General features: G+C 61.1%; 5 protein-coding genes across 5 annotated transcripts; 2 read left to right on the top strand and 3 right to left on the bottom strand.

Annotated features, from left to right (window-relative positions):
- Positions 1-471: 471 nt before the first annotated feature.
- On the bottom strand, positions 472-4,310 carry CHLRE_12g511700v5 (uncharacterized protein). Its single transcript, XM_001691017.2, has 10 exons — positions 4,083-4,310; positions 3,968-4,005; positions 3,843-3,899; positions 3,129-3,662; positions 2,523-2,648; positions 2,357-2,407; positions 2,015-2,107; positions 1,684-1,764; positions 1,421-1,504; positions 472-1,250 (listed from the first exon to the last, which is right to left on the bottom strand). Exons 1-10 carry the CDS (start codon positions 4,153-4,155, stop codon positions 1,155-1,157), a joined length of 1,233 nt encoding a protein of 410 aa, XP_001691069.1. The 5' UTR covers positions 4,156-4,310; the 3' UTR covers positions 472-1,154.
- CHLRE_12g511750v5 (uncharacterized protein) lies at positions 4,301-6,427 on the bottom strand. Its single transcript, XM_001691018.2, has 4 exons — positions 6,247-6,427; positions 5,815-5,982; positions 5,431-5,589; positions 4,301-5,292 (listed from the first exon to the last, which is right to left on the bottom strand). The coding sequence occupies exons 1-4, from the start codon at positions 6,288-6,290 to the stop codon at positions 4,800-4,802; spliced, it is 864 nt and encodes a 287-aa protein (XP_001691070.1). The 5' UTR covers positions 6,291-6,427; the 3' UTR covers positions 4,301-4,799.
- A 103-nt stretch (positions 6,428-6,530) lies between these two features.
- Positions 6,531-8,986, top strand: CHLRE_12g511800v5 (uncharacterized protein). Its single transcript, XM_001690828.2, has 6 exons — positions 6,531-6,891; positions 7,044-7,066; positions 7,339-7,598; positions 7,784-7,978; positions 8,177-8,237; positions 8,389-8,986. The coding sequence occupies exons 1-6, from the start codon at positions 6,606-6,608 to the stop codon at positions 8,428-8,430; spliced, it is 867 nt and encodes a 288-aa protein (XP_001690880.1). The 5' UTR covers positions 6,531-6,605; the 3' UTR covers positions 8,431-8,986.
- A 544-nt stretch (positions 8,987-9,530) lies between these two features.
- On the top strand, positions 9,531-13,376 carry CHLRE_12g511850v5 (uncharacterized protein). Its single transcript, XM_001690829.2, has 10 exons — positions 9,531-9,676; positions 9,773-9,952; positions 10,065-10,111; positions 10,174-10,242; positions 10,308-10,388; positions 10,482-10,655; positions 10,735-11,436; positions 11,547-11,655; positions 11,813-11,892; positions 12,130-13,376. The coding sequence occupies exons 1-10, from the start codon at positions 9,661-9,663 to the stop codon at positions 12,148-12,150; spliced, it is 1,479 nt and encodes a 492-aa protein (XP_001690881.2). The 5' UTR covers positions 9,531-9,660; the 3' UTR covers positions 12,151-13,376.
- Positions 13,377-14,913: 1,537 nt separating this feature from the next.
- Positions 14,914-15,840, bottom strand: CHLRE_12g511902v5 (uncharacterized protein). The gene is made up of 2 exons (XM_043068244.1): positions 15,593-15,840; positions 14,914-15,379 (listed from the first exon to the last, which is right to left on the bottom strand). Exons 1-2 carry the CDS (start codon positions 15,655-15,657, stop codon positions 15,265-15,267), a joined length of 180 nt encoding a protein of 59 aa, XP_042918123.1. The 5' UTR covers positions 15,658-15,840; the 3' UTR covers positions 14,914-15,264.
- Between the last annotated feature and the right edge of the window lie 5,386 nt (positions 15,841-21,226).

Genomic DNA, 21,226 nt, shown 5'->3' with positions numbered 1-21,226 from the left:
AGCCAGGGGCTTGGGATGAAACCCTGGAGGCAAAGCGTGCGGAGGGGTCGAAGAAAAAGCGTGTGAACACCGAAGCCAGGTGTGGTAGGCAAAAGACACATCTAGATGCGCCAGGGCGTGTTCTACAGGGTTATTTCCTTGTGCGGCGTAGAACTACCGTTCCGACCACACCAGGGGTTGAAGTAAAGCGAAGCTACAGTTACAGTTGCAGTGGCCCATGAGACATGAGTCATGGGAGGTATCCTCGCAAGCGGGGCAGGGGGGGCGATGGATACGAAGCAGGCCAGAACCAGGGACAGAATTGCGAATTCTGAAAGGCAAGGCGCAGGCAATCGAGGAATTGAAGCGGGCAGGATAGGCAGGAGTTATGATGGTCAGAGGCAACGTCAAGGAGGGGTGGTCGACTGGTCGTAAAGGTGTGCGGATCAGGTTCAGCATACTGCCAGGCCGCGTGCAGGGGTTGAAGATGGTGAGCACGCGCGCTTACATGGGTACAGGCCTGCGGTCCTGCCAGGCCCAGTGCTGCACGCCTGCACTGCGCCCCGGTCAGTGTGTGCCTGAGTGGGCGGGCCGGCCACTTGTCGCATGCACAGAAGTCGCCGGGCATACGCGACCGTCAACACATTAGATGCATGGAATTCGGCATGAAGCCCCCGCAATGTGGAGCACACATACGTCACCGCTACCCCGGTAAACCGATACAGCGTCGTGACCGTGCGTAGTGTCGACCCCGGCCCTAGCCGTTGTAAACACCGAACTGGAAAGACTGCTTCCAATCCGTCCTGGTTGTGATGAATGTGTGCCGGCGCGCGTACTGCAAAGCTCCACCACGGAAAATCACGCAGCACGATGACACACGACAAGAACGTTGATCCATGGACTTCATCCACAGGCAATCCAGAGCGCTACCACTCCAGTCACTTGCCACACTTCATAATTGTACACGCGCTGTTCATCCTGAACCTGTCATGCATCATGTGATCATGACAGCACCGTAACGGCGTGCCAAAGACGAGCATCCACTGCAAAACTCAGCACTCGCCACTCTGCCGCTCATGGGACACGTTTGCGCAACACACACCGCGCAGCTGCTTTCCGTGCGGCCGCTGCAGCCGCGCTGCAACTAGCTGTCCGCCCTTGCGTCTGCTGCGCTCTCACTTCTTCCGCGTCAGCACACGGTGCGTGATCTGTATGAGCGCCTCGCGCGCGATCTCCGCGTGGTCCGACTGCGCCGTGGGCAGGCAGCGAATCTGCACGAGGACAACCAGTACAGCGTCGGTAAGTGCGCGAAGCAACGGGTGGTTTGGATCGGTTGTCGGCTCTGTTAAGCACCCCAGTCCTGCCAGCCCGTGCTACCGCCGTGCAACCTAGGCCAGGAACATGCGCTCCCGATGTCCGAACTCCCCCGCCGTGCGCTCACCATGTCCGCTGCTGCCTTGGCGTGCTGCGCTGCCAGCTCCTCCGCTCGCCGCAGGCCCTGTGTCCGCTCTATCAATGACATGGCCTGCGTGATCAAGATGTATACCAGTCCTTCAGCACAGAACAGGTCGCTACCGACATGTCCCTTGTTGCGTGTTGTCTCCAGCAAACCGACGCCCATTGTCCTAGCCGTGTGCGCCCTCCCCCGCATACCACGTAACGTGAAAGCCCCCAGCCCTCCCGAACCGCATCGCTGCCCCTCACCTTGGTGACATCGCCATCGTGCTTGAAGCGGCGTAGAATGAGCGCCTGCAGCGCCGGCTCCTCCTGGGCCGCAAACAGCACCTGCAGGCGGCAGCGGCACGGGTCCGATTGCAATTGGCGGCATTCAGTGTGGTTGCATCACGTGGCCCTGTACGTCACGAGCCCTCACCACCACTTCAGGAATGGCTGGCCCCAGCTCACATCCGGCCCACACGCCCCCCCTCTACCGGTGAAACCTATACCCCCAAGCCTTCCTACCCAGCCTAGCCCTAAGGCCCCTTGCCTCCCTTGCTCCGCCACTGTCTGTACCGCTGCTGCTTCTGCTGCTCACCGGCGCCGTGGCCAGCCCACTGCGCATGTCGTTGAGCGCCGGCTTGCCCAGCACGCTGCTGCTGCCGGTCAGGTCCAGCAGGTCATCCACCACCTGCACAACAGCAGGTGTGATCATGGGTGATTGGTTGTCATGCACAGCTGCAAGGTGTCAGGGCGAGCAGGCATCTGACGAAGCGGCGATCCGTGCTGTCACAAGCGTGGTTCCATGCGTGCCGCTTCCCGGCCAGCTGCCTTGCCCTGCCCCATTTTCGTCCCGTGTGGAGGTCTCAGCTACCCGCCGTCTCTACGCATAACTCGTCTAACTGCCGTGCCCCACCCGCCCCCTTCGAGCAGCTCCCACCTGGAAGGCGATGCCCAGGTGGCGGCCGTAGCTCCACGCCATGTCGCACACCTGCACGTTCGTTGCAGGGCCGGCAGCACCACAAGCTTTGATATTGCTGGAAAGCAAGCCCCTGTCAGGCCTCCCGCCCCCAACCCGCCAGGGTCCCCGACCACCCCGGGCCCACCTCTGGCGCCGCACCCGCCAGCACCGCCACGGAGCGCGAGCTGTTTGCCATGAGGCTGGCTGTCTTGCAGTAGGTCTTGGCCAGGTAGTGCTCCAGGTCCAGCAGCTGCTCGCTGGTGGCGGTCATCTGGGGGTGAGAGGAGGGGGGTAGTTTATTCCCATCCCAAGTGAACCAAGATCCAGCACCAGCCCACAGGGAGCTAGCCGATCATGGAGCGCGCATGCTTCACTAGTAACCCAACGCTGGCGGACCCTTCAGCTCTGCGTTTGCAGAGTCCTCAGCCCCTACCCACATCCACGGTGCCAGCTTCTTCAGCACAGGTGCCAATCCCCACCAACCAGTAGGCTGACTTCATGTCCGCACCCCCCCCCATCGTGCCTGCTGCACAGTGCTGCCTGCCCACACCTCCCGCGCCGCCCGCGTGCACACTCACACACACACACACACACGTCTTTGCGCATCGTTTTCCTTGTGCTCTTTAACACACACACACGCACGCACGCACGCACGCACACACGCACGCACACACGCGCACACGCACACACAAAACACCGCACTCCCTGACCACCACCCGCCACCCACCCACCGACCCATCAGCCCCCGCACCTGCATGATCTCGCCCGAGACCAGGTGCTCCAGCACCTGACTCATCAGCTCCACGATCTCACTGTTGCGCAGCGACGCCAGCGTCACGGAGGCCCGCGCCAGCAGGAAGTCGCCCGCCAGAATGGCCGTCTTGTTGCCCACGCTGGTATTGAGCGACAGCACGCCGCGCCGCGTCTGCGCGTCATCGATCACATCATCGTGAAGCAGGCTGGCCACGTGGATGAGCTCCGCGATCTCGGCGAGGCGCTGCTGCCGCCGCCGCATCTCATGCGGGTGCTCCGCCGCCGGCCGCGTGTCCACCTGCAGGTATTCCGGCGAGGGCGCGGCGGGGGACAGCGCCGAGGACATGAGCAGCGCGAGCGTCGGCCGCAGCCGCTTGCCCTCGATGCCTCGCCGGAAGAAGTACTCGGCCGCGGTTTTGAGGGCCGGAATGCCCGTGGTCACGCTGTGTCTGAGCCGCTCCGACACCACGTCCACCTCCTGCTGCACCACGCTGAACGGCTCCACGCGGCGGTCGTGCACCTCTGCCCATGTCTGCAGTGCGCGTGCATATCGTTTGCAAAGAGTGGTGATGTTTGTGAAGTTGCGCGGGATTGCGGGCACGGCCACGTCGGTTGCGGTTGTGAGGTGGCGCGAGCGTGCCGACAGCCCTACTCGGTTTTCAGTTCCGTTTCCCTAACCGGAATACACCCGAGGGCGTTGCGCAAGCTTTACCTGTATGTAGCCTTGGGGCACAGCAGCTGTGAGGAACAAACGATGCAGCGCAGGCCTCTGCAAGGGAGATGAGTGATGTTTGGCGCGCCGAGACTCGCCAAAGCAACACTTTCTGCGCAGCTTACCACATCTAGAGCTCCATTCAGGAACAACGATACCGCGCCTGCAGACAAGGAAGGCAGCGCGTCAGGGTGGGCCGCCCGGCGCTGATGAAGGTCGAGTCCCACGCCTTCCTCATACCCGTGGACGAGCTCGAGGATGCTACTGCTGAAATAAGCCCTCCAGCTTGACGGAGGGCATGTTTAAGGCTCATCGCAGGGCCTCTCTAACAAAGCGATGATGTGGGTTTGCTCAGCACGCTCGCGCTGTCCAAGCTGCATACAAAGGCTGAAGATTCAAAGTAACTATCAAGTATGATATGGGCAATCCTCAAATTGGGCCTGGCAGAGGTGCAACTTTGCTAGGGCGGTTTGCTCGGCGATGTGCGGGCTTGCAAACCCAAAGGCGGAAACTATGAGTGAGTGAAGGTGAAAGTAAGTCATGTAGAAGCCGCCTGCATTCTGAATGATTAGTTTAAGCGGCACGGGCAAAATCCCATCCCGGTACCATCCTGACACGCTCACAACATCTCCCGCTCTGTCCTTGGGCGCGGACAGTGACGCGCCATCCCTATGAAGTGACAGCGCCCTTGACGCGCTCGTCCCGTGCTATCAATCGGCCTTCGCATGAAGTGCTAATCCTGCCTACTTGGCGACATATTTGTACGCACCACACAGCTAACCTCAGCAACAAGCCGTACTGGTTGGGGCTCTCCCGCATCGATTATCACATGCAAACGTCGCATACAAAGCCCGGGCCCTCTGACGACAAGCCCTGCCGGCCGCTCTAAGACTACTCATATTGTCTTGCCACGGCACCGCTGCTAGCCATGCCGCTCCAATACCTCGAACACTGAGCTCAGTCGTCATCCGGCACTCCCTGAATGTCAAGCGTGCTCACCAGCGCCGCCTCCCGTCGCCGCTCCTCCTCCGCGGCACGGCGCATGCCCTCCTCCCGCCGCTGGTGCGGGCTGACGGCGGGCTTGGCCGGCAGGCTGTTGCAAAAGCGCGTGAACGTGGGGCTGTCCTTCATGCTGCGGAAGTAGGTAGGGTCGTCCTCCGTGCGCGCTGGCGCACCATACACAAGGCTTCGATCACCCGCGCGACCCGCGCCTCGATAGCTGTCCTGCCCCACGCGGATCTTGCGACCCAGGGAGGATTCAAACTGGTACTGTTGATCCCCGCTCTCGCGCAGCCCACTAATGCCATCCGGGCGCCCTAGCCGCGGCAGGTTGGGCTCGGGCGCGGACTCCGCTTCACGGAAGCGCACGTCATCGGGCGGCGGGCGGGTGCCGCGCGGGTGCGCCGGCGGCGCGCCGTAGGGCTCTGGAATTGCCTTTTTCCCCTCCGGCCTGCGGGTAAGGTGGGCAGGGAAGAGCGAATGCGGGATGGAACATCGTAAAATACCGGTTGGCAGACGGCTGCAAGCCTGCAGCCTGGTCCCCCAGCCTTCGACACCGCAACTTATGACAGCTCACGCAACTACTCACCGGTCCTGCCGTACCGGCTGCGGCACTGCTTTCATTGTTCGCCGGTACGCTGTCCCGTCTTCGCCCTCCCCAACTGCACGGCGTCCGTAGTACGAGGCATGCCCCCCCATCACAGACGGCTCCGCATAGCTAGTAGATGCAGGCTGCTCCGCGTGCCGCCTGCAGTCCACATTTTGAAGAGCACGACGAATGCTTAGAGAGCGGCCCTAATGTCATACTATGCGTTGTTACGCCCGCCACCTGTATGGCGGCCACACAACATGCTCTGCCGCACCGACAGACTGCAACGACATGCCGTATGAGGCGTCCACAGGCGCCGCGCCTGGGTGCGTCCCCACAGACATCTTCCACACAGCAAACACCATAGCGTATGCATGGGCGCACCTGAGCGGGGGATCGCGGTTCCCTGAGGACTGCTCCCAGCGTGAGAAGCCCTGCGTGGCAAGCTCGGATGCTGGGCCGGATACGTGCTTGCGCCCCGCGTCACAGAAGTTGCCCCTGAAGTTGGGACTGCTCCCCCCAACTTCTCCGTATGTTTGGCCGATAGGGCACCTGTAATGGCAGACAGCTTTGGAAACTGAGACGTGGCACAAAGATGAAGTCCGGGTGGCAGCGTCTGCTGGTATGCGGGCAAACGCCCTCTCCCGCATAGGCGCTGTGTCCAGGTTAGTGCTTGTTCGCCCGCCAGGAGTCCGGGACCCATCCATGGCACCAAAATCAGATGCATTGATACTTTTCTCCAAAGCAAGTCATACACTGTTGTGTGCGAAGCGCTAAGAGGTTGCATCACATTCCTTCCAAGCGCCTGCAACTCACGCCGGGCCCTCATTTGGCTGCAGGCAAGCTCTTACGCCTGACATTGTAACGGCTGGTCACAGCGGCTGCCCAGGGTGTCACAAACACGCCCAGGGTCTAAGGAGTAAACGTTGTGAAGCTGGTTCAGGGTACTTACAGTATACGATTTTGGTTTTGAGATACGTTGATGGAAGTGCTGAAGTTAATACTTAGGTACAGGAAAACGGAGAAAGCTTCCTTCTCATCTGCATCAGCACAGCAATCACACAATTTGAGTCGCTCACCTGCAAGCCTGGACATAAAATTACATCATCATCCACTTGTATCCCACTGGCCTTTGTGCCTTTGGTGACTGTTCCAAAACCCTCGTTCAGCGGGCAATGCTGGCTACACGCAGTGTTGGCGGCAGCACTACAAGCTCTTTTCATCATCTAATACCTGCGCAGTCCTACGGACTGCAACGTCCCCGCGCGCCAGCCCGGCTTACAGCCGACTGGCCTGGAGTTGCCCCCCGGCAGGCCCGCCCCGCCGGGAACGGCGCCGGCAACGACCGCCACGCCCTGACCACCTGCTTCGCGCAAGGGCCAGGGGGGCCGCGTGACGATGATCAAAAGCTGATGCGGATTGAGAACCGAGAGCTGCTGGTTGGAGACGTAGTGGCCATCAGTAAGTGCCGTGGGACTCGTGAACAGGTACCATGAAGGCGTGTTGGCACACTGCTGGTCCCTGCGTATCATACGCTTTAAGTTTGGGCCCTCAGCCCTCAGTATCACCTCTTAACCTGCTGTCACCTGCATGTGTAACTCCTGCGCTTGCAGTCAACTTCTGCCTGTACAAGCAGGTGAGCGGTTTACCTCACGTCCGCAACGCAACCGTTGTCTGGCCGGGAGCCCCTGGTCGCTCTTCAGCACACGCGCTGGCCGCACACCACAACTTCGCACGCACAACCAAGAGGTGGCATTTGCTAACATGTGCCGCGACTCAGCCAATCACAAACGCTTCGATTGCAGTTTGTGTGTGTCGTCACCGAACGTGCACCTCCGCCTCATTACTGTGTATGCTTCATCCACCTATGGTGTCATGTCCCCCGTCCACCACCGGCCGCTGCCACAGATTGCCGCCATCATCACCAGCCCAGACTTTCCCGGCTGGCTGGCGCCGCTCGACTTCTCGCCAACGCGGTTCAGCGAGTTCGTGGCGCTCACCGTGACGCTGGTCGGCACCTGGGTGGCGGCGGGCCTCATGGTGGGCGCATACCGCACCGCCGCCACCTCTGACCTTCCGGCGGCGCTGCGTGTGGCCTCTTTGACATGGCTAAGCGCCATGCCGGTGGCGGCGGCGCAGCTGGTGATTGTCACGGCGGTGGAGAGCCGGTAAGAGGAAGTCTTGTTTCAACGCACTTGTGTTGCTGGTACGCTGTGGGCATAAATTGGAGCTTGGCGGCCGTGACACCATGGCTGAATCCAGGGCGTGGCGCACCGGCGCTCTCCCCTACAGCCAAGGCTGCTCCAAATGGTCGACGCTCCATCCTGCGGTCGGCTTCGGTGCCCCTCCACAGGTCGCTGGTGGGTGACACGGACTGGGGCACTGCCCTGCCGCTGGCAGCCCGCGGCGTTGGAGAGCCATTTGTGACCGCCACTGGTATGCTTGCGCTGATGATTTTGTGGCGCTGCGTGTATTCGCTATATCTAGACCCTTTCGGCCTGAAAGGCTTGGGTTTCCGGCGGCAGCAGTTCCTGCGAGACCTGTACAGGTACGTGCCCATTGAAGAAGCTGTGGCAGGTTCCATGTAGGGCCAGGACATGTGGACGTCAGGACGGGCTGAGCAACATAGGATCGAACTCATGCCGTGCAGGACGAGGCACATGTGATATGTCAGATCACGGCGTGCGTAATTGCATTCTAGTACCATACTATCTAACCTTGCCATCTCGGAATCTGCGTTGTGCAGCTTCCGGGAGGCACTCCTAATGGCGACTCTCATGTGCGCGGTGGGCTCCATCTCGCTTCAGGTAGGCTGGCAAGAGTTTTGTGCGCTGTTGTCTAGCCTGGCGCTGCTCCTGGCGCCTGCGGACTGCACGCGCGATGTGCATGCAGGCAGGTGCCCCAGTCCAAAAGCATGATGTTCCTCACCTGAGCTGGTGTTCGCCTGAATGCTTGCAGGTGGTCCACGCTTTGGACACCGTGCTCTCAAGCGGGATGTAGATTAGGACAGACAGTCACTTTGCTGAAGACACATGGAGGTAGGGGTGGTGCGCTGAGCCGCTGAGCATGCGTGCATCTGCCACCGATTGAACGCGCCTGGGGCAAGGCCAGGGGCTACACCTGCCGTGCGGAAGCAGGCCAAGCCCTTGCCCTTTGCAAGTGATAAACTGGCATCATGATGCCTTGTACTCGTATGCAAATGATCGTGGCATGTGGCTACGTGCGGTGACATGTTTACGGGCTTTACCATGGGGTTATCGAAGATGCTTTGAATGAAACAAAATGCGCACGATGCCCAAGGAGGTTGTCGGAGCTGCCGGGCAGCACGGGAGTGAGGTTAGTGCAAGTGCTAGTCAGCCCACGGGGTCGGCCCGGTACATGTGATGGGCAGCATGTGACCTCCTGAACTGAACGCAGTTCTGCGGCAGAGATACATCAGACACGCGAGGAGTGGTTGGGGCTGTGAAGTCCTTTAGTTCTCTTGGTGTTGTAAGCCTGGAAGTAGTAGGCGGACGAATACATAGCACAGCGCCTGAGCGTGTAAGTGGTTTGCCACGTCTTGACCGCGCTTCCAGCCCTATGTGCAGCACCCCGGATAGGCACCAGAGGGATGCGCGATGGGACAGGGTTAACGGTTAAGGCAGGTTGGTAAATTCCCGTAGGATACACCTGATTCCCAGACCCCAGCACATGGCAAACAATATGCGACGGAGGGATGCAGTAGAAGCCTAGAAGGCGCTTGGCGCCTATATACTATGAAAGTGAAGTGGAGGCAGCGAGCCCAGCACGATTCATCGGTTGGAGACACCAGGCAAAGCAGGATTGCAGCCGTGGGGGCACCCTGGAGGCAGCAGGAATGCAGCCGTAGGCTCTGGGCACCCGCCACCCCAGGTACTGCAGGGGCAAGCCTCCTATAACAATGGCCTTGGGGAGCTACGGGACAAGCAGCCAGCAAAGCGTCAGCGTAAGAACCCGCTTGGACTCCTCCATGCTTTGCGGCACGCAAGGGCGTGGGCATGTTCGCAAGCGTGCCACCCAGACGCGGTGCAGCAGGCTTGTTCAAGGGAAATATGTCCCGAATTGTTGTTGTCTATTTGCGTGCACAGTGGTTCCAAACAAGTGCAGCACACGGACTGCACATGTGCCGCACCAAACGTTTGTTTGTAGGCTCCCAACGAAGGGTAAATGTCGGCTGCAAATATAGCACCACATAACTTCCTCATGTCAAATATGAAGGCGCGAGGGGGCTTGAGGGAATGGCGTGGTCAAATGATGGGGGCCGACGCCTCGCCGCTGCCGTTTACCGCCGCGCACATAGGTTGCACATAAGGTGTTCTATAAGTACTTTCGCGCTCGCTACGTAATATCTGTGGGGCCTTGGGGCCTTGTGCTACGAAATTGTTTAAGACGCACTCCCTAACTTTCCGAAATGCTAATGGGGACCCGCGGCTAAGTCTGCTACGGCAAGGAAGGGTCCATCCATCGTCGCACATAAGGCCGCTCCGCAGCACCGCGCCCCAGCGTAGGTCTGCAGTTGGCAGGCAGCCCAGCCTGCGCTTCCACTTCCGGACAGGCATATCGGGCTGAGTTTTGAAATCTTCTGAGGCCTTCGCGCTCCTGGAACTGCCTCTCAGGTCCTCACTCGGCTTGGACCCCAGTACTCGATCTCCGAGTAGCACAGGTGGGGAACAGCTCTGGCCCGCTCGCAGCAGCACCAGCTCACGCTGCTGGCCTGTTCTGCAGGTGGCAATGAGTGCCAGTGTGGCCAACCCGGCCCAGCAACCCTCTGTCTCTGGCAACGATTTGCAGCAGGCAAGGAGGGAAAGGGGAGGTCGCTGTGGTTGCATGCGTTGAGCGCTGGTTCTATGGTGCTGCAGGGCATGAAGGAGCTGAACATCAAGGATAAGGACGATGAGGCGGGGTCAAGCAAGGCGCAGCAGAACGCGGCAACAGCGGAGGTGCGACTGTCGCAATGTGCTCGCGCGTCTGCGCACACCGCCCCGATACGCGGGGCTTTTATTGACTCGCACGCGCTCCTCATGACCCCGTAGATTTTTGAGGGCCGGCTGATTGAGGGCGACCTCAAGACCGGTGGCCATGTGCTGTCGGCGTCGTCAGGCACTGGGGCTTCTCGGCAGACGTACAACTACTCAACGGACCGGGTCGTAGGCAACGGGTCCTTTGGTGTGGTCTTCCAAGCGACCTGCCTGGAGACGGGCGAGACGGTGGGTATTCGGCATGGCGCGCATGTGCGCGACTGGTTAGCACAAGCAAATGCTGAACCGGCGCTCGTTTCCATTGCAGGTTGCCATCAAGAAGGTGCTGCAGGACAAGCGGTTCAAAAACCGTGAACTGCAAATCATGAAGCTGGTAGACCATCCCAACATCGTGAAGCTGAAGCACTGCTTCTACTCTCACACCGACAAGGACGAGACTTACCTCCACCTGGTCCTGGAGTTCGTGCCGGACACGGTGTACCGCATCAGCAAGCACTACGCGAAGAACAACCAGCGGATGCCCAACCTGTTCGTTAAGCTGTACGCATACCAGATGTGCCGCGCGCTCAACTCGATCCACAAAATGGGCATCTGCCACCGCGACATCAAGCCCCAGAACCTACTGGTGAACACGGAGACGCACCAGCTGAAGCTGTGCGACTTCGGCAGCGCCAAGGTGCTGGTGAAGGGGGAGCCCAACATCTCGTACATTTGCTCACGCTACTATCGCGCGCCGGAGCTCATCTTTGGCGCAACCGACTACACCAGCGCCATCGACGTCTGGTCGGTGGGCTGCGTGCTGGCGGAGCTGCTGCTGGGGCAGCCGCTATTCCCGGGTGAGAGCGGCGTGGACCAGCTGGTGGAGATCATCAAGGTGCTGGGCACGCCCACGCGCGAGGAGATTAACGCAATGAACCCCAACTACACGGAGTTCAAGTTCCCCCAGATCAAGGCGCACCCCTGGACGAAGGTGTTCAGCAAGCGGATGCCGCCGGACGCCGTGGACCTGGTAGGTACAGCGGCCATGCAGTGCACGGCGGCTCAGAAGCTTGGGGTTGTCTTTTCAACACACTGGTTGTTTTCCTCCTAAGCAGCCATCTGCCATTCTTCCTTCCGCAGGTGTCCAAGCTGCTGCAGTACGCGCCCCAGAAGCGCATGACCGCGGTGCAGGCCATGACGCACCCCTTCTTCGATGAGCTGCGGGATCCGGCCACGCGGCTTCCGAACGGTGAGCGAGGTCGAATGACCCGTAACCGGTATGGGTGACAGAGGTTGCGCAAGTGGTGTTGGCGGAAGGGGAGGCATGGGTGGAAGGGGCGGCAAGACACCAGCGAACAGGATTCGGGCCTAATCCCAGTCGCTCTTTGATTTCCCTCGGCCTGCAGGCCGCGCACTACCACCGCTGTTCAATTGGCTACCGGGCGAGCTGGACGAGGTGCCCGCGGACATTGTCCGCAAGCTCCAGGTCAGTGCGTTCGTTGTGGCTGGTGGCATCGGGCATGGGGACTGCTATTGCGCCGGAACCTTTTAGCTGGCGTGAATGAGATTGCTTCCAAACAGTTTTTGTGGTCGGACTCAGCCGGGGACACATTGTGTTGCCACGGTTGCTTTGTGTCCCAACAAGGACGGTGTCATACGCGGTTCCCCGCCACCCTCCGTTGCAAGCTGCTGACATGTGTCCTCCGCCTGCCCTGAACTGTAGCCGGTGGCGAAGGCCTCGTAACTGCAGCACCGCGTGGCGCGGACCTGGCGTGCAGCAGTTGGAAGCATGGATGAAGAGCAAATAACGACGACCGAGCACTAGCTATGAGCAGAATCACTGCTGACTGGACTGGACGGTGGGGCGAGGGGACTCAGCTTTGGGTGGAACACTCTGGGAGTAGCGCGTAGTTATGGCAAGAATGTGCGAAACGGGGTTAGCAAGGCTAGGGGTCAACTGGGCGGGACACTCTACATATTAGGGTCTGTGAAGCGGGGAAAGACGGCTCTGGCTGTGGGCGCTGCCAGGCATTCATCGGCAAGCGGCCCACTGCATGTCGGGTGGCCTCGTGTGGGACGGATTCTGGTAGGTATGCACAGTGCATAGCACCGTCCAGCCGCGGCAACGGCAAGGACATAAACCGCCTTTCATGCATGAGGCGCGCGCGTCCTGAACCAAATGACGAGACCTGAACATGCACGGCAAACTTGTCAGTGTATCTGAGGACAGACCGTGTAACGAGTAGTAGAGGAGGTGCGTGTCAGTCTCAGATGTGGTAGATGCGCTATTGCGAGGAATGGACTAACAGGCCGCCTCAGGGTCAGCAAGGAGCTTCAGAAAGGTTGTGCGGGGGTAAGCGAGTGTTACAATCGCTGGAGCTGTGTCCTACTGGTGACTTGTGCGGTTTCGTCCATACTAGGCGATGGGTTCTGGAGCTTCTTGTTGTGACCAGGGGCACCTCTGGTCGTGACATGTAGGGGTTGTCGAAGGAAAGCGTAGAAAGCCAGGGGTTTGGGCGTTATGTTCAACGCGTGTCACCCGCTTACGAACTAACTGAACACGCCAGTACCGAAGTGCTGTTGCAAGCAGCGTCCGCACTCCGCACACCTCAGCAGCGTCCGCAATCCGGAACGTGTTCATACCGAGCCGCTACTCCGCTAGTTGCTTGCGAAGGGGTGCGCTCAGCACAGGGGTCGTGCATGCATCTGGTGAGCAGCCTTCGCTTGGTAGTCTGCGGCCAGTCTACGCCAGCCCAGCCTCTGACAGCCGTATACACCAGCTGAGAGCTTTAGGACGCCGGAGTGGCGCAGCTTGGCGCGCGGTTATCTCGTCAAAGGTAACGTAGCAGTTGTGGTCGCTGCTCATGCTCACGCTTTTCTTTTGCTTGTGCTAGCTCACTGGCCTCGGCTCTACAACGTCATGTTCGCTTGTGCGTGTTGCGTTCTTTCAAGCATATCAATAACAGGACAGAACAGGGATACTCGCCCCTGGGCCCCGGCAAGTTCACGCTGGTATCTGTTGCCCAGTGGCAGGGACCTACTTAAGGTCCCGCCCTTAAGTGTTTGGCAAGGGCGAGCCTCCCGCTTGCGGGTGCAGCCACCATTCACGCGGTTGGCACGGTGCCCTGCACAAATCTCGTTTGTACTGAGACTATTTTTGGAACGTTGCTGGCTTTATTCTTGTCAGCGTTTATCTCTTCTGGCTTTCACGTGGACTTCGGTGTTTTGGGACACGCTGGCGTCGTCGGCACGCCCGCAGCGCCCCTGCACGCCCCGACCCCCTGTGGGGCCCAGATTCTTGTCGATTCAACGTCGCGACGTCCAGCCCAGCTGCCAGCCCGGTTCCTCCACCCGGCCGGCCCCGCTGCACCGTGCGTGGGCCGGTTCCTGGACGGGTGTGGGGAACCGTACTACGGTCCGCACCCGTCAGTTGCCCCATGGCCTACAGCGCGTCGTGTCCCCATGCAGCGGCGCCTCATGCCCAACTCGCCTGGCCGGCACCAGCCTTTCATACCAGTCTCAGCTCACCATATACAGCAGCCAGTCAGCCTTCGCGTCAGCCCGGCCGCAGCTAGGCAGCCACCCTGGTTTGTTTTCTGCGCCGGCCTCAACGTTTTGACAACCGCCATGCCGCACCCTCCTTTCTGCCGTTCTCTTTCCTCTTGTCCTCGCATGTACGTACTACTCCTGGCTCACCGCGGATGCCTGGCTGTGTTCCAGGTGGGTCTCTTGGGGTTCGCGTTATCACAACGCATCGCAGCCTTCGCTTGGTAGTCTGCGGCCAGTCTACGCCAGCCCAGCCTCTGACAGCCGTATACACCAGCTGAGAGCTTTAGGACGCCGGAGTGGCGCAGCTTGGCGCGCGGTTATCTCGTCAAAGGTAACGTAGCAGTTGTGGTCGCTGCTCATGCTCACGCTTTTCTTTTGCTTGTGCTAGCTCACTGGCCTCGGCTCTACAACGTCATGTTCGCTTGTGCGTGTTGCGTTCTTTCAAGCATATCAATAAAAGTGAGCCGCGGGGAGTGCAAGCCAGCTGCGCACCCTGCTCCACACCTACATGATGGAAGCGTTGGGCCCAGGGCCGCACAGGTTTTTACGCGATTGTAGCAAGCGCCATCCCGAGTGCTTTCGTGACAGGTGCGGCGCGTAGCAGGGTTGCCTCGTACGTAGTACGCGTACTACGTACTACGTACTGGAATACGTAATATGACGCTGCCATCGCTAGTGCGTTGGGAAAATACGTTGGGCTGGGGACAAGGGGTGTCAGCTTTGTACAGCTGGAAAATGGGCTGAGCCCCTGGAGCAAGGGATGTGGCGATGGGTACCGGCGACATAAACAGCACCCTTGCAAGCCCAGCGGGACTGGCAAAGGGGCATACCAAAGGCACCGCCACGCCCTGTCCACGCCACTCCACACATGAGCCCGTGATACCTCATTCCAAATCCCACAAGCACCACAAACGGCTAGTGGGGCTCGGGCGCGTGATCCGGGGCCGCGACATAATTAAGGATGCGGATGTTACAGAGGGGACAGTCCCAGCACCCGAAGACGCCGAGCCATCACATGCTATCAGGGCCCAACTTGACTCCACCAACCCCGACTTTGCTGCAAACCCTCCCGCGGGCAAAGTCCGTGTGACTCCGCGCACAGTGAGTCCTAGCCAAGCCTCAACCCGCCAGAGCCCCACCGCTGTGCCTCAACGCCACAAGCCTAGGCACAGGAGTGCCGGGAAACGTCGAGGCCACAGGACACACGCACAGCGCACGCACTAACCAGGGCGCAAGCGTCCAGGTACTAGAACGGTCGCCCACACGTGCATCCTTCCCACACACAGAGCCACCAACCACGCACAACCTCTCACGGCGAGGGGGGCGGGGAATCAGCGTCATACGGCAAGCGCAAAACCATGCCGTCAGCAACAGCCCGAGACATGAAGGGATGCGCAAACGGCACAGCGTCCCAACCCTTTGGCCTGATACCCAAAGTCACAAACGTCTGGAGACGACCCCAGAAGTCAGCTACGACGGCAAGTCCAATGCTCAGCACCCGGGCCGACGGCAGCTTCGCTCGCGCCGCCAACCCGGCCATAACCACACGCTGCCGACCAAAGTCCAGGGCAGACATAGCAGCGAGACACACCACATCCCACACAGGTGGCGCAAGCCCCGCAGGCGGGCGCACTAACCACAACTCCTCACGAGAGAAGGCACTTAGAGCCTCCTCCGGCAGGAAACCCATAGCCAGCCCCATACTTTCCCGAAGTGACAGCGCAACAGTGCAGTCCCAAAACCAGTGACGCCGGTCCCCATCCTGCATGTCAACCCCACACGCCCAACACGGGTCAACAGTAACGCCTCGCGCCCGCTCGCTAGCATGCCGTGGAAACGCCCAGCAAGCGTTGGCGGCCACACGCCACAGTGCTTCCTTATGATGATTCTCCCATTTCAGCGACCACAAGCGGGCCAAGGTGCACACGAAGGCCCCCGCCGCCAGGGCAGCCCCCACCCCCGACACACCCGCATCGCACACATACTGCAAATGCTTAGCCTTCAGGGCGGCTAACTGTGGAGCCATTTGTAGCACGGTCCCCGCCTTCACCGTGTAGGCAGTGAGCAGGATGGGCGGCCCCCCGCACTGCAACCATCCAAGTCCCCGCACCACCCGTTGCACCGACTCCGCCGTAGCACTCACGACGTCGGCCACCGGGAGCGGCAGCGCGGCGGCAGGCCCCCGAGCCAGCTGGGCCGCACGCGCGGCGGCAGCCCAGCCAGCGGGAAGAAGGGCCACCGCCGCCGCAAACCGGTCGGCCGCCTCATAATTAAGGATGCGGATGTTACAGAGGGGACAGTCCCAGCTCCCGAAGACGCCGAGCCATCAAATGCTATCAGGGCCCAACCCCGACTTTGCTGCAAACCCTCCCGCGGGCAAAGTCCGTGTGACTCCGCGCACAGTGAGTCCTAGCCAAGCCTCAACCCGCCAGAGCCCCACCGCTGTGCCTCAACGCCACAAGCCTAGGCACAGGAGTGCCGGGAAACGTCTAGGCCGCAGGACACACGCACAGCGCACGCACTAACCAGGGCGCAAGCGTCCAGGTACTAGAACGGTCGCCCACACGTGCATCCTGCCCACACACAAAGCCACCAACCACGCACAACCTCTCACGGCGAGGGGGGCGGGGAATCAGCGTCATACGGCAAGCGCAAAACCATGCCGTCACCAACAGCCCGAGACATGAAGGGATGCGCAAACGGCACAGCGTCCCAACCCTTTGGCCTGATACCCAAAGTCACAAACGTCTGGAGACGACCCCAGAAGTCAGCTACGACGGCAAGTCCAATGCTCAGCACCCGGGCCGACGGCAGCTTCGCTCGCGCCGCCAACCCGGCCATAACCACACGCTGCCGACCAAAGTCCAGGGCAGACATAGCAGCGAGACACACCACATCCCACACAGGTGGCGCAAGCCCCGCAGGCGGGCGCACTAACCACAACTCCTCACGAGAGAAGGCACTTAGAGCCTCCTCCGGCAGGAAACCCATAGCCAGCCCCATACTTTCCCGCAGGGACAGCGCAACAGTGCAGTCCCAAAACCAGTGACGCCGGTCCCCATCCTGCATGTCAACCCCACACGCCCAACACGGGTCAACAGTAACGCCTCGCGCCCGCTCGCTAGCATGCCGTGGAAACGCCCAGCAAGCGTTGGCGGCCACACGCCACAGTGCTTCCTTATGATGATTCTCCCATTTCAGCGACCACAAGCGGGCCAAGGTGCACACGAAGGCCCCCGCCGCCAGGGCAGCCCCCACCCCCGACACACCCGCATCGCACACATACTGCAAATGCTTAGCCTTCAGGGCGGCTAACTGTGGAGCCATTTGTAGCACGGTCCCCGCCTTCACCGTGTAGGCAGTGAGCAGGATGGGCGGCCCCCCGCACTGCAACCATCCAAGTCCCCGCACCACCCGTTGCACCGACTCCGCCGTAGCACTCACGACGTCGGCCACCGGGAGCGGCAGCGCGGCGGCAGGCCCCCGAGCCAGCTGGGCCGCACGCGCGGCGGCAGCCCAGCCAGCGGGAAGAAGGGCCACCGCCGCCGCAAACCGGTCGGCCGCCTCATAATTAAGGATGCGGATGTTACAGAGGGGACAGTCCCAGCTCCCGAAGACGCCGAGCCATCAAATGCTATCAGGGCCCAACCCCGACTTTGCTGCAAACCCTCCCGCGGGCAAAGTCCGTGTGACTCCGCGCACAGTGAGTCCTAGCCAAGCCTCAACCCGCCAGAGCCCCACCGCTGTGCCTCAACGCCACAAGCCTAGGCACAGGAGTGCCGGGAAACGTCTAGGCCGCAGGACACACGCACAGCGCACGCACTAACCAGGGCGCAAGCGTCCAGGTACTAGAACGGTCGCCCACACGTGCATCCTGCCCACACACAGAGCCACCAACCACGCACAACCTCTCACGGCGAGGGGGGCGGGGAATCAGCGTCATACGGCAAGCGCAAAACCATGCCGTCACCAACAGCCCGAGACATGAAGGGATGCGCAAACGGCACAGCGTCCCAACCCTTTGGCCTGATACCCAAAGTCACAAACGTCTGGAGACGACCCCAGAAGTCAGCTACGACGGCAAGTCCAATGCTCAGCACCCGGGCCGACGGCAGCTTCGCTCGCGCCGCCAACCCGGCCATAACCACACGCTGCCGACCAAAGTCCAGGGCAGACATAGCAGCGAGACACACCACATCCCACACAGGTGGCGCAAGCCCCGCAGGCGGGCGCACTAACCACAACTCCTCACGAGAGAAGGCACTTAGAGCCTCCTCCGGCAGGAAACCCATAGCCATCCCCATACTTTCCCGCAGTGACAGCGCAACAGTGCAGTCCCAAAACCAGTGACGCCTGTCCCCATCCTGCATGTCAACCCCACACGCCCAACACGGGTCAACAGTAACGCCTCGCGCCCGCTCGCTAGCATGCCGTGGAAACGCCCAGCAAGCGTTGGCGGCCACACGCCACAGTGCTTCCTTATGATGATTCTCCCATTTCAGCGACCACAAGCGGGCCAAGGTGCACACGAAGGCCCCCGCCGCCAGGGCAGCCCCCACCCCCGACACACCCGCATCGCACACATACTGCAAATGCTTAGCCTTCAGGGCGGCTAACTGTGGAGCCATTTGTAGCACGGTCCCCGCCTTCACCGTGTAGGCAGTGAGCAGGATGGGCGGCCCCCCGCACTGCAACCATCCAAGTCCCCGCACCACCCGTTGCACCGACTCCGCCGTAGCACTCACGACGTCGGCCACCGGGAGCGGCAGCGCGGCGGCAGGCCCCCGAGCCAGCTGGGCCGCACGCGCGGCGGCAGCCCAGCCAGCGGGAAGAAGGGCCACCGCCGCCGCAAACCGGTCGGCCGCCTCATAATTAAGGATGCGGATGTTACAGAGGGGACAGTCCCAGCTCCCGAAGACGCCGAGCCATCAAATGCTATCAGGGCCCAACCCCGACTTTGCTGCAAACCCTCCCGCGGGCAAAGTCCGTGTGACTCCGCGCACAGTGAGTCCTAGCCAAGCCTCAACCCGCCAGAGCCCCACCGCTGTGCCTCAACGCCACAAGCCTAGGCACAGGAGTGCCGGGAAACGTCTAGGCCGCAGGACACACGCACAGCGCACGCACTAACCAGGGCGCAAGCGTCCAGGTACTAGAACGGTCGCCCACACGTGCATCCTGCCCACACACAGAGCCACCAACCACGCACAACCTCTCACGGCGAGGGGGGCGGGGAATCAGCGTCATACGGCAAGCGCAAAACCATGCCGTCACCAACAGCCCGAGACATGAAGGGATGCGCAAACGGCACAGCGTCCCAACCCTTTGGCCTGATACCCAAAGTCACAAACGTCTGGAGACGACCCCAGAAGTCAGCTACGACGGCAAGTCCAATGCTCAGCACCCGGGCCGACGGCAGCTTCGCTCGCGCCGCCAACCCGGCCATAACCACACGCTGCCGACCAAAGTCCAGGGCAGACATAGCAGCGAGACACATCACATCCCACACAGGTGGCGCAAGCCCCGCAGGCGGGCGCACTAACCACAACTCCTCACGAGAGAAGGCACTTAGAGCCTCCTCCGGCAGGAAACCCATAGCCATCACCATACTTTCCCGCAGTGACAGCGCAACAGTGCAGTCCCAAAACCAGTGACGCCGGTCCCCATCCTGCATGTCCACCCCACACGCCCAACACGGGTCAACAGTAACGCCTCGCGCCCGCTCGCTAGCATGCCGTGGAAACGCCCAGCAAGCGTTGGCGGCCACACGCCACAGAGCTTCCTTATGATGATTCTCCCATTTCAGCGACCACAAGCGGGCCAAGGTGCACACGAAGGCCCCCGCCGCCAGGGCAGCCCCCACCCCCGACACACCCGCATCGCACACATACTGCAAATGCTTAGCCTTCAGGGCGGCTAACTGTGGAGCCATTTGTAGCACGGTCCCCGCCTTCACCGTGTAGGCAGTGAGCAGGATGGGCGGCCCCCCGCACTGCAACCATCCAAGTCCCCGCACCACCCGTTGCACCGACTCCGCCGTAGCACTCACGACGTCGGCCACCGGGAGCGGCAGCGCGGCGGCAGGCCCCCGAGCCAGCTGGGCCGCACGCGCGGCGGCAGCCCAGCCAGCGGGAAGAAGGGCCACCGCCGCCGCAAACCGGTCGGCCGCCTCATAATTAAGGATGCGGATGTTACAGAGGGGACAGTCCCAGCTCCCGAAGACGCCGAGCCATCAAATGCTATCAGGGCCCAACCCCGACTTTGCTGCAAACCCTCCCGCGGGCAAAGTCCGTGTGACTCCGCGCACAGTGAGTCCTAGCCAAGCCTCAACCCGCCAGAGCCCCACCGCTGTGCCTCAACGCCACAAGCCTAGGCACAGGAGTGCCGGGAAACGTCTAGGCCGCAGGACACACGCACAGCGCACGCACTAACCAGGGCGCAAGCGTCCAGGTACTAGAACGGTCGCCCACACGTGCATCCTGCCCACACACAGAGCCACCAACCACGCACAACCTCTCACGGCGAGGGGGGCGGGGAATCAGCGTCATACGGCAAGCGCAAAACCATGCCGTCACCAACAGCCCGAGACATGAAGGGATGCGCAAACGGCACAGCGTCCCAACCCTTTGGCCTGATACCCAAAGTCACAAACGTCTGGAGACGACCCCAGAAGTCAGCTACGACGGCAAGTCCAATGCTCAGCACCCGGGCCGACGGCAGCTTCGCTCGCGCCGCCAACCCGGCCATAACCACACGCTGCCGACCAAAGTCCAGGGCAGACATAGCAGCGAGACACACCACATCCCACACAGGTGGCGCAAGCCCCGCAGGCGGGCGCACTAACCACAACTCCTCACGAGAGAAGGCACTTAGAGCCTCCTCCGGCAGGAAACCCATAGCCAGCCCCATACTTTCCCGAAGTGACAGCGCAACAGTGCAGTCCCAAAACCAGTGACGCCGGTCCCCATCCTGCATGTCCACCCCACACGCCCAACACGGGTCAACAGTAACGCCTCGCGCCCGCTCGCTAGCATGCCGTGGAAACGCCCAGCAAGCGTTGGCGGCCACACGCCACAGAGCTTCCTTATGATGATTCTCCCATTTCAGCGACCACAAGCGGGCCAAGGTGCACACGAAGGCCCCCGCCGCCAGGGCAGCCCCCACCCCCGACACACCCGCATCGCACACATACTGCAAATGCTTAGCCTTCAGGGCGGCTAACTGTGGAGCCATTTGTAGCACGGTCCCCGCCTTCACCGTGTAGGCAGTGAGCA

Source organism: Chlamydomonas reinhardtii, chromosome 12 (genome assembly GCF_000002595.2).
Source record: "Chlamydomonas reinhardtii strain CC-503 cw92 mt+ chromosome 12, whole genome shotgun sequence".
Taxonomy (NCBI): Eukaryota; Viridiplantae; Chlorophyta; class Chlorophyceae; order Chlamydomonadales; family Chlamydomonadaceae; genus Chlamydomonas; species Chlamydomonas reinhardtii.
This window is presented reverse-complemented; position numbering and strand designations above follow the sequence as displayed.